This window comes from Athene noctua, chromosome 7, assembly GCF_965140245.1.
Source record: "Athene noctua chromosome 7, bAthNoc1.hap1.1, whole genome shotgun sequence".
NCBI lineage: Eukaryota > Metazoa > Chordata > Aves > Strigiformes > Strigidae > Athene > Athene noctua.
The window spans coordinates 25,262,496-25,275,205 of record NC_134043.1 but is presented as its reverse complement, the minus strand read 5'-3'; the positions used below and the strand labels follow the sequence as shown (position 1 = coordinate 25,275,205).

General features: G+C 40.4%; 1 protein-coding gene across 2 annotated transcripts in view; it reads right to left on the bottom strand.

Annotated features, from left to right (window-relative positions):
- Positions 1–10,700: 10,700 nt before the first annotated feature.
- Positions 10,701–12,710, bottom strand: part of MTX2 (metaxin 2) — a 35,620-nt gene continuing 33,610 nt past the window's right edge. For both annotated transcript variants that reach the window (XM_074910553.1, XM_074910554.1), the window contains exon 10: positions 10,701–11,192. In XM_074910553.1, the coding sequence (XP_074766654.1) occupies positions 10,982–11,192 (211 nt within the window). In that variant the 3' untranslated portion in view covers positions 10,701–10,981. The remainder of the gene's footprint in view (positions 11,193–12,710) is intronic.

Below are 12,710 nucleotides of genomic sequence, written 5' to 3'. Positions count from 1 at the left end.
CAGACAAGAACCCTTGGGCTTGCAGCTGCTAACATGGCTCTCAGTCATTACAGCCTGGCCACTGCAATGATCTCAGCAGGGAGGGCCTTCCCATATGAATCCTCTTGGCCTCACTGCTCAGGAGGAGCAAAGACCTTTGCTCCTTCGGAGGAAGGTTGTGCTTAAGAACCTTAAAATGTTACTGAGCTCTTGTTCAGCCTGTGGAGATCTCAAAATGGAAAAATCCAAGGCAGATTGCCAAGAGTTAGTACTGCACTTCAGCTTCCTATCTGAGAATAAAAAAAGAGGCTTCCTGAGGTTCAGGGGTCTTGATTTCATACCTTTTGTGCATAAAAACGATCACAATATCTTGGATACGAGGAAGCAAGACAGTTATTTAGGGTATCAATCAACACGAGACCAATATTTTGTCAGGTGACTGCATGAAATTCAGTGGTGAGCCGTTCATGGCCCAGGTTTGTTAAAAAAGGTAGTTTTAAAATAGCCTGTTGTACGTCATCAGCTGATCTGTCATTTTCCATAATTCATGAGCACTGGGGCAAGATTAGACAATGGAGTCTTAGGTGAGAATTCATTAATTTCCTCCATGTTTTTAGAAATGTCAGAGGTGTAAAGCTGAGAATAATAAAAGTCAAACTCCTTAGATATATCTACTGTGCTAGGAAGAATATTACTCTGAGCATCTCTGATAGTATACAGTGTCTTAGTGTGCATGTGTCTTTAATTGGTATGCAAGGAGTTTATCTGCTTTACTGCCTGCACTTATCAGAAAAGATATAAAATGGGATGGTGATAATGGCTGCCTTCAAAGAAAAAGATATGTTCTTTCAAGGGTGTAAGTGCAATAAATCTTTCTAGTTTAAGGGCTCACTGGAAGCAGAAAGATTCTGTTCTGCTGACAACTGAATGTGGGGAACTTTCCCAGGGGAAAACAAATCATGTTTCTCTATTCAAAATATAGTAAAAAGTCACTGAAATGTGATACTCCAGAATGTATTTCCTACAGACTCCTTTACCAATTAAGACACACTTACATACTAATACATTCCTCAAATTGTTAATATAAGGTATCTGGCACTGAAGGGACTTAAAATACACTTGTGAATGACTCCCACAGTAATCTGTGGTTCAATTTTTTTAAAAAAGACTAAAAATAAGCAGTCAACTTTAGGGGTTTTTTTTAAACTGTACCACAGGAATTAATTTGCCTGGAATAAAAGAGACAATGCTGAGTTCATTGCTATTCCAGAATCATTCTGCACATCTAAGGAAAGCAGAGTTAATACTACAGGCACCTACCAGGTCATGAAGGGATCTTTCGTGAGTTTAAAAGAAATCAGCATATTTACTTTAGAAAAACCCACATTATTCATAAGAATCAAATGTGCTTGACTGTTATGGAGAAACAAAGCAGACAAGGGTGTTTTAAATTGATCTGTCAGTATGGTACTTTCCAGTGCTCACTTTGTTCATGCAGCCAGCAACTGATGTTAGCATGAATTTAAATAATTTCTCTTGCCTTGAATAATGACTATGAAAGTGAAGTAATGGTATCTAGGAAATATCCTAACTTTTGAGGAGCTGCTTCTTATCTAGGACTGTTTGTTTGCTGCTCATCTCCCCCACCCCTAATTGCAGGGAGGTGCTCCACACAGCATATGACTAAACATAATACAATTTGATTTGTGTTGCAGTGTTCTCCAAAGAACAAATCTGTAAAATTACAACATGTGAAAGCTTAACACAATGATATAAAATGGCAGTGGCATGGTTCATATCTTAAACTGACAGACTGATGGTGATTATTGCAAGGACAATGCCCTGCATATGTCAAACGATTTGCAAATAAATTATGTCACCTTATCCTCCATTATTGTTTTTGCAGAGGACATAAACTGTGTCACTAATATTAAACTGTTGGCAAAAAAAGCCTACCTCAGCTTTTTCCTAGCTGAGAATGCAAAGACATCTGCACAGAGGCAAACATGCATATGGCCATCATTTGTCCAACATCTTACACATTGTGAAGGTTTTTTACTTGAAATGCCAACCTATGTGGCAGATGATATATGTGTTTCTTCAGTCCTGTGATTACCAGCACAGAGCTGCTCTGCAGTGCTCTTCACCTCATCAGTTCCACAAGCTGCACTCCAAGGTGTGTGAAACATTTGCAGGGAGATGGCATCTGACATGCAGCAAGGCAAAAGCATTCTGGTGTGAATATTTGACTCCAGATTTTGTTCAAATCAGGGTCAGATTCTGACCTGGAGAAATTAGTGTGAGTAGAGATTTAGCACTACAAAAGAGCAATTTGAAAACTGGAATGAATATATTTTAAAGATGGGGAAGCAGAGGAAAGTTGTGCTGTCTCCTGGGTGACTCCCAAGGGTCTGTAAAGGAGAGGGGAAGGGGGAAGGCTTTATAAATGACCTGGGCTTTATTCTTTTGGAAATTAGAAGAGGACAAGGCAATTTTAGTCATTTCTATTTGTTAAGTTGCATCATCTCAACTGCTGGGTTCTTTGTTTAGGTTTTGATGGTTCATTTATTACTACCCAGAAATGCCTTTGAAGGGTGATTTTCAGAGGCCATTGTGGCTAAAAAAGCAGCAAAGAACGCAGTGGTTGGAGCGTGGCGCTGGGAAACCAGCCTCCAGTCTCCTGCTCTAGATTATGCCCTGCTCACATTTGGGACAAATTACTTGTAACTGCTATGGCTTGACTCACTCTTTTGTCAGGCAGGTTTTTCTGTCTGACTCATCCACTTGGATAAATTTGCCAAGTATTTTGTAATCTTTGGATAGAAGTCACTCACTTGATTGCAGATCAGTGACGTTTCAAAGGGGATGCATCAAACAACTTCTGCTGGCTTCAGTGCAAGAGATGGCTCCAATACACTGTGGTGAGGAGGCCAATATACTGAGAAACTCACTGAGCTGATTTAAGGATTGAAAGGCAACTCCATTCTCTTATTGCTACCTGGTTTTGCTCTTTTGGAAGCCTCATTTAAGTGTTTTGCACTTTTTAATCCCCTTGGGATTGAGGAATCTGCTCCTTGCCCTTCCAAGCCTTTCTCAGCCTGCTTCGCAATAAATCATAATTTCTGAGTACATTGATAATTTTTTAGTATTATAATACAAAAATACCAAAGAAATTTGGATAACTGAATTATCCAAATGGGTTTTGATCTTACTTTCCATTTTTCCAATGCTGAATTTTGTCAAACTTTAAAAAACCCCAATGACCAATTACTTTGTTATTGGAACTGTTTGTAATTAGTGAGTTAGAAAAGCAGATTTTAGGCATCATAGTTTATGGAAACACAATGTGTTTCCTGTGGCAGTAGCATTTGGAATCACAACAGAGACACAGAGCAGAAGGTGGGTAGGCTTGCAGGATGCTTCTCTCTGCCTAAACAAATCCTAGAAAGCATGCTGATTTCTCCGTTCATGCTTAAGTGATTTTACTGGCACAAGGAATCTCTTTTGAAGCAGAGGCAGAAATGCAGTCCAAGGCGTGAAAACCTTTCCTAAGGATAAGCCCTTCCTTTTCCAAGTGCAGGAAGACCCTTAAGCAGCAGCAAAGGCAGGGGGATCACAAAAAGGCGTCAGGGAGAAGGGGCAGCAGGACAGGCCCCAGGAAGATGCACTGAACCAAATGAATGTGCCTCCATAGAAACAGGTCTGCAGGAGCTGTCCTCTGTGTGTCAAAAGCATTTCCATCAGATGACGGGCAGCAGTTTCCACAGCAGTGGTTTTAGGCTTTGCTACAAGTGTGCTTTGGCATAACAGCAAGACCTTTGCACTCACGCTTGCATGTAATACACAGGTCACAGGCAAGTCTGTGATCTTTACGCACACATGCAGAAACCTACCTGCCCTTCACAAAATGTTATAACCTACAACACAACATGCTGGAGAGAAGTTTATTTAAGTGGATAAAAATGTACCCTTCCCATAATGCCCCCAAACTACTGATCTTCATCAACTGGTTCCTTAAACATGCCACAACACAGACTTAAAGCTGCAAATGAAAGAGATCATGGAGATAGTCAGTAATCTCAGCTATATAATTCTTGGCTAGGAGGCATCATAGATCAAGATGCTACGCACTTCTGAGGGAAGGTGCCGACAAAAACAGCAAAGGAATTTTAGAGAGGAATTTACAAGAATTAAGCTAGAAACAGCAGTGGACCTGAAGGGAATTTTTTTTGTCTTGACAAGAAAGGAAAGTAGGCAGCTCTTAATCTAACCATCCAAGTGTTAACATTTGAAAAATGAAGGATAATTTTCACAAAATAATCTCAGGCAATAATCCTGTACATCAGTGACAAAACTGTTGATCTCAGCAGTGAGAGAATGGTGTGACCAGCAACAGATAGCTTCAAAGTCAAGAAATCCTGGCCAAAATTGCACTTTGTAACTAGAAGTACAGAGAAAAGAGATGTCATCAGCCATGACAGCATGACAGAGACAACCTGAGATGTATGACTAGAGAGGTGGAATTGCTGCTCACAAATCTCTGGTAGAAAGAAGTGGTAGAAAGTGTTAAATCCCTGCTGAGAGAAGACAGACTTGGAAGAGGAAGATGCCCTAGGGACTGGGTCATGCCATAGTTTGACCAGACCAGCTGGGTAATGGCTGGTGTTCTTTCCAGCTCTACAGAATTTGTCATGGCTAAACTGCACTGGTACCTCCCCATGGTGTCTGCAACAAGGTTCATTCAGATACCCTCTGATGGCTGCCTGCTTAGCCTAGGAAGATGGTCTTCTGTTTGCAACAAGCCCTTTGCTGCTGCTTTTATGAATGATCATCACTTCATTCTTGGTTCAAATCTTTGCCACTGAACTGAGGTCACAAACCCTGGAAGACAGATGATTTGAGCAGTGCCTGTAGGAAGGGTGACCATCATGCCCTACATCCTCAAGACCTCTAATTGTCTTCTTAAATGCAGAATAAAGTTCAAGGTAAAAAAAAGAAAATCTAGATGAAAAAGCATTTATCTGACATAAAGCTTGCTTACAATAATGTCTTTACTGACAAACTGGGATACTGTCAACGTTAAGCCAAATAGGAGAGGCATAAGTTCATGTTGATCTCTCATGTCAGCTCACAATTTCAAGTCAGCCTCTGGGCACACTGGCTTGGTAGACAGGAGTTACTTTGGCTGCCACAGATCTCAGGAGGGGCAGTCTGATTGCGTCAACACTGCGAAGTTCTTTATGTCAACTAGAACCAAATCTGAAGTTTGAAGAAATAGATGGGAATGACTGATGCTCTCTCTATGGAAAAGAGCCTGTGCCTTCTTTCCAGCAAATTAATTAGTTGGAGCCAAAAAGGGTCTCTAAAACTGTAACTATTTTTCTTTTTCCTTGTAAGCCACAAGTAAACAAAATTGCACCCAGTTTCTGCTTGCTTTCAGTGGCAGTGCTTATCTCCTGGGCCGAGTTCTTCAACCATATTCAAGGCTAACAGTCAGTTTCTACATCTCATTTCCAAACTCAGAAAATAGCATTTTGTTGGACATTGCTTCAGCTCCCAGAGATGGTCTTGCAGGGAGAGGACGTGGTACATCACAGTGACTTGCAGGCTTAGGGTTGTAACAGCACACACAGACCTCGTTGCAACGTAACCACTTCTGTGTAGGCCAACCCTTTTTGTGTGTACATGTGAAATACTTCTGATCAGAAACTGGAATCTGTGGGTTTTTTTAATCCTGTAAGTGACTAATAGCCCCAATATGGATACAGTTACATGGGTGTAAACTTAATTCTATTGATGTTGCTGGTTTTGTTTCCTGCACCCCTATTATTGCCTTCACACAATGGTGTTTTGCTAGGCTGGTAACTGTTCCTATGGCAAAACTTTCCAGCCTAGACAAGCCCTAGAAGGTTAAAGTAATTTCAACGTTTCTTTAGAGGTGATGACACAATGGGCCTTGAGCTCCCTGCCAAATGCTACTTTTTTACAAGGGGGGGGGGGGGGGGAGGTGGAGTGGTAAGTAAACCAAGTATTGCAAACTTCTGATGCACATGACTGCATGTTAGCAGTTACAGAATGACAGGCCAGAGATCAGCCAGGAAAGTTTCAAACTACATCACGGTATAGATTGACTTTGCTAATGCTTTCTACTTCCAACTCCTACTTTTATCCTAAGATCAGATAACGAGTAGCACTTTTTCTTTGTAACAATTCATTAATCAGAGAAATGATCCTTGCTAGTGTTTAGATGTTTTACTTAATTTGGTACTTCTGGCCTGCTGCCCCAGTAGTGCCAAAATTATTATTTCTCACCCAGCAGGTGATAAATAACAACTTCAGTCATGATTAATACCATGAATTTCTCAACCTGACTAATGCAAAAAACTTCAAACCTGCAGAACAAGTGGTTGCTAATTGTTGTGAGAGCCATTGGAGCTGCACTCTGCTTGTAAAGAAAGCAAGCCACGGGAAATGAAGCGTTTTCTAGCAGCACAGCTGATCCTAAGAGGCATCATTAAGTGCAGCTCAGCAGCATTCTCCATGTGCAGGTCTGTGCTAGGCTCTTTTTTTCCACAACACTGAGCTTTAAGTACATCTGAGAAGCAGGAGATCGCCAGGTTATTTTTCCTTCGGGGGGGGGGGGGGGAGATAAAAGCCAGAGAAAATAGCAGATTAATATCTCATTAACACCATTCAAATACTATAATTTTTACTAAGTGATATGTAAAGAGTGATACATCCTAGCACAAGCTGCTACCACTGAAGCTCCTTCACATAATGTCTGTCTCGAAATCTCATCACATCATAAAAATGTAGCATCAGAGACTCCCCAGTGAAGGGGAGCTTTTCAGAGAGGGACAGGAAAACTATAGGCTCAGGAAAGGCTGTCAGCTGGAAACCATGATCCAATACTATAAATTAGCCTGTGTGGCTGAAATCCTGGCCACTTTTGAATCACAAGCTGTTTTGCCACAGCCTGTAGTGGAACAGGGTGGTTGCTCCATTTTTCATGCTGTGCATGCAGTGGCATGGGGTACATGGCAGCCACAGTTTAGCTATGTGTACAGTGCTGTACTGGTCAGGCAAACAAGATTTCCACATCTGGAACTGGCACCATGCCTTTCTGATAGAAGCAGACACCCAAATCCAGCAAGGACACCACCAGGTAACTGATGAGCAAGTTCTGTGCTGAGCAAGGTTAGTCCCTTCCACATCCCTAGAGAAGCATCTTGGGAATGGAGGAGCAGCCCTGTTTTCACCAGGACTTTCCCAATTGTTTTAACTCCATCAGGAAAGGAAAGTATCTGCTACTTTCCAAGGAGCATTTAGCTCAACCTGAGCATCTCCATATGAAGCTACTAATTTGTGGAAAAGACTGCAAGGAGCAAACCACCACCAGTGAGTGATTTATACATTGTTCAGACTCGGTAATGTCTATTCACTTGTAGTTACAAGCTTTTATAACTTTGTGTACCATTTCAGTTGAGTGCCTCCTGCAGTTCACGGTGGGGCATATTCAGAGGATGTTAAGCCACGGTGCAGCTGCTCCTCACATTCTATTAGAAATCTAATTTTCATCTTAATTTTAGGAAACATCAGAAGTTCCAGATGTCAGCTTTCTTCACCCAAAATAGTTTCTGGGATTTTTGAGCTCGAAAAGCTAGGAAAGAAAATAATCATCTGCACTGTCCTGGTACATGAAACACCATAGGCCTTCCCAGTACAATTCTGCCTCTAATGCAGCACTTGTGCTTCAGTCATGGAAGACCTTGTCAAAAAAAACCCACAACCCAAGAGTAGAATTCTCACAGACTGCGCTTGCACAGCCTTGTCTAGTAGAGAGCCACTCAGACCAACAGCAAGCCCTCTATGTGGCCTTGGATAAGGCAGGTTAGTTGACTTGCACAATCCCCTTGCTAGAAAGGTTTTTGGGGTTGAGTTGGGTTTTTTCTACCTTTAACTGGCTTTATTGCTGGTCTTGTTTCAAATTTTCATTCTTTTTCTTGAGCTGTGCACAGCATTTCAGGAACAATCAGTATGTGTCCTTCATTGGACTGTGGCTTCCAAGAGTTAAAGCATGGCTTAGAAGTTTTGGTCCTCTGGGCTCAGCTCAGTCTGCTCAGTAGCACTAGTCATGCTAGCAATGTAATTTAAAAAAAAAAAAAAAATAAAAAGCAGCATAATGGTTTCTTTAATTTATGAAGTACAAAGCATGTATTTTGCCTAGGATTTTAATCGCTATTTTCAACACTGATAGCAAAGCCAAGATTTTCCTTGTAGTTTTAAGTTTAGGTATCACCTAGAATGAGGTGCAGCCTAAACTACAACCAGCCCCGTGGCAAATATGCTGTATAGAAAGTATGCTCTTCAGCCAAGGAAGTAGGGAATGCTTTTTCCCATTTAAATTTTGTTTTATTAATTATCAAAACCACACACAAGGAACAAGTGGTGGTTAAATGTCCAGAAACTATTCAGTTTAGCTTCCAGAGCTCAGTCTCTGCTTGTCCTCTCACTTCAATATCAAAAACTCCATGTAATTTGCCTGTCTCTGTAACCGCAAGTGCAGTCTGAGTAGCTCAGATGGATTTACACAAACTTTGTTTGTAACAGATCAGTATCTTTTGCCAAACCACTTCCACAGCATTTATTTTCTAGATGAGGCAAAGTAAGTTAACACATACTGCTAGCTCAGTGGAGTTGTTTTTATCCTCTGAAATTATTATAAAGCTTGCTATATGTTACCACACAAAATTTGCAGTAACTAGCTATTCAGTATTCAAAGTGTTGTACTACCACTGCTTGCTCTGCCTCACAGAAACCTTACTGAAATATAAAAACATGGTTTAATTCAATGTTGTTTCAAAGCAATTGCTAAAATTTGGTTACAAGGTGGCTAATGGCCACTGCAGCCTTGAAATAGGAGGAATACATGCCCACTTGCACTTTTTCAGACTGCATGTAAGTTAGTGCCTGTGCACAGATGGGTTTGGAAATCCATTAAGTAAATTACTTCTGTAGTTCAGTCTATGGGTAGTGGAAGCACTGCCAAAACCACAGAAGCTAGGTTAAAATATTTACTCATGAATGGTGGTCTGTAAATAGCAGAGGTAAAAGGCAAGTTTAATTGCTCTCGATTAAGATATTTCAGTTTTCACATAGGATTTCCCCATCACCCTGGCACTGCTAGCTTTAGAGACTATTAGAGTCTATCGAAGTAGTGTATACCACAGTATTCTCTCCAAACTAAGAAAAACCCAACAAATTCTTCTTCAGTTTTTCCAGAACCTGCATTAATGCAGAAAAGCAGATTTGAAAGAAGTATCTGGGTTCTCAGCTACTGACCCCTTTGATAGCAGAAATTGTCACTAAGCAGTCAGGAGCTCATGGCTTTTAGTTTGAAAAGATATTCAACATACACATGCGAAATTTTAAGACTGAAATGCAGGACAATGGCAATTTTCCTCTCCTGGCAAGAGTGACTTGATAAAAGGTCAAGACCCCCTCACACATTTACACTTACATGGATTTGACTCCAGTAAGACTCCTGTATCAAAAAGCAGTCAGTATGAATTCAGCACTAATTTCCAGTCAAGCTGAATGGAAAATTATTACTGCTGAATTCCACAGTAGGAATGAATAAGCAATAGTGGTTCATCAGCCACAGAGCCAAGGGAGACGTGTCCAGTCCAAGGTACACAGCTGCATTCTGTTCAGTTTTTAAGAGAGAAGGAAATGGCAGCCAAAAATCTCATGACCATTGCATAACAAGCTTGAGTCATTAAGTATTCTGACACTGAGGAGTATAGTACGGAATACAGACTTGTGACTAAGAAAACACAATGGTTCCAACTAGTCAAACAGCCTGATCTGGTTCCCAGTTTTGCCCAGGACTTCCCAAGTGCCCAGGAACTGTTTTTGTCATCAACACATTCCAGGGGTTGTTGGTGCTTTAGGAAGTGTCAAGTACAACTGACAAAGCAGAACAGAGTGGGGCCATTTAGTGCATTGGAAGAAATACTAGACACATCAAGTCCTTGCCAACACACAAGAACTCTCCCTTGAAAAGTTCCACATTGCCAGGGCTTTTGGAGCACTACAGTATTTCTTTGTTTACTGCTGTTATTGTGCCATAGGATAATAGAGAGGCAGAAGGACCAAGGCATGCCAGACACAGGCTCATACTAAGTCCTTTTGCTACACGACCCACCTCAGCAAGTACATCAAAGTTCAGAAGCAACATTAACATACTGGAAGGGGAAACAGTGACACAGACACTTACCTAGCAAATTCATTTCTTAAAGTGCAAGACAAGCTAAGGATTAAAACTGGGAAATTTTAGGAAGAAATAAAAAGTGTAAATCTAAAAACCAACAGTGAACAAGAAATAAAAGCAGAGGCGGGACACGGATAAGTAGTAATGACTGCCAGGAGCTACTCTGACATAAAGTAAAAGCTGACTGAATAAAATGACATCATTTGTGTGCTGCAAGGCTTCAAGACATTGCTGTCACCCAATTTCTGAATGAAATTTGGCTGAGGCAGGCAAACTTAAGATCTCTAATGAGTCCTTCCATTCCTAGCTTACAAATTCTAATTACTTTATCATACAACTGTCTTCCAGGTGTCCTGCCAACAGAATGCCACTCATTAACTACACAGACATTTACATAGACCTAAATCTTAGTAAGGCATTTAGAAAGATCAAAGAGAAACTTTTTTTCCAAGTATTTTATTTTTTTAATACAGATACAATATTTTTCTAAGGTCACTTCAGAGCAAGGGGCATACAGGCTATGAAAATGGAAGTGCCCATACAGTCATTTCAGGTTAAATGCACACAGGATATTCTACAACGCAAAACTGCATTTAGAGTTTTTTCTTGCTCCAGAATGATTTGGCAGCTTCAGTAAGCTAACACACATTTTCATCCTCAGAAATCAATTAACTGAACAACAAAACCCAAAACTGAAATGCAATCCACCCCAGCCACCACACAACATGCTTATCTCAGTAAGGACCTCTTAGCAGATCGGGCTGCAACAGTTGTGGAGCTGTCTTTATCATGACCCTCAAAGTACTGCTGCTCTATTCGCCGACAAAAGGCTGTAAGGTTACTGTAGTTTTTCACTTTTTCAGAGAGTTCATCAGTGGTTAATTGAGTAGTAAGGATTGTGAACAGATGTCCAAATACCAGAGCATCTAATTCAGTTGGTCTGTAAAAGCAAACAGAAAAAAGAACAGATATTTTGGAAGGCAAGCCCTGATCAATAAAACCTTGCTGTTCTGACTAACTTTTAGTTAACTACGCAGTTTAAGAATTTGGAAGAAATCGGGCAACACTGAACTTCCCAAATGCATTAAAACTGTGTATACAGTATATAAGCATACTGCTAGTTCTCAGTATGACATCTGTTGCTTCTAGTAGCTCAGAAATGTGGAAGTAACACTTCTTAGATTGGACAGAGTTACTGATCCACTGTCACACCATGCTCCACCTCTTCGTTCTGAACAAGGGCAAATGCTTATTAAGTCTTTTTATATATATATATATATATATATACATACACACACACACACATGTGCAAAGGAAAAAGAAAAAAACCCTTCAGCTATTATCTCACAAAGAAAATTTTTAGGGGGGGGGGGGCAGAGCATACAACCCCTATTCCCTTTCTGTGCTTTTCAGCAGTGAGGAACTATTCGACCAATAGGAAAAGGAGCTTCAGGGTGACAGCAACTGGAAACATCTCTTTTGAAAGGAGACTACACAAAAGAAAACATGTACTTTGGGAAACAGTGGTCTACTGAATGTTTTCAGTCCTACCTTATCTTAGGTACAAACCTTCTGAATTGTCATCTTGGACTTTTATATATAGGTAGCCCATGTGCAAATAAATTTATTTTTTCAAATATATTAATAATTTAAAAGTCCTTCTTTACTAGTGTTCAAGGTAAGCATCATGAGGGCTTTCTACCTGATTATTTTTTTGCCTTTCTATTTGTGGATCACTAAGAACTCTCCAGTGGAGATGTGGACACTTGTATCTGTCAGCAACAGGCTGCTTTTCTTATTTATCTCCTACAGATTCCCAGAAGTCACAGACTGAAAAATACTGGACTAAAACCACATATTTTCTTAGTAATATTTCAGACACCTGCTATGTTTAAGACTGATTTGAGAAGATGCAATTCTAACTTGTCTTCTATAATGCGTATTTATGCAAAGACACATGCAGAAAAGTAACCAACACCACGTGCTGCATTGAAGACATTTCCCTGTCCAGATGTAGTTAACTGAAGTCTTGAGCATTTCTAGTCTGGTCTATGCACAGGAGACAAGAGAGAGCTAATGTGATGTTATTTAAATCCATAATGCTTCAAAAATAGTGAATTATTGGAGAGGGAAAAAAAAAAGTGATTTGCAATTGGAAGAAACTGGTGAAAGCAGAGGACATCCACAAAGGCCAGGTTGTTTCCTTTTTCTCCTGGGAACGTGAATCTTAGTTATATCTTTGCAACTGATCCCTTGTTGATACAAGGCTAGCTTCTCCCCCAGTTCTTGCAACTCACAGGCACCCTCATGCTAATTCAGTTCAGTCAGATCTGCTCCTGCTGTTAAGCAAAGCAAAACAAGCTGTCCTGGTCAGAACAGCATGACATACATTCACTCCCTGTACCTAGTAGGAAATGTTACCTAAGAAACACAAATAAAGCTTTAAATGCACCATTTT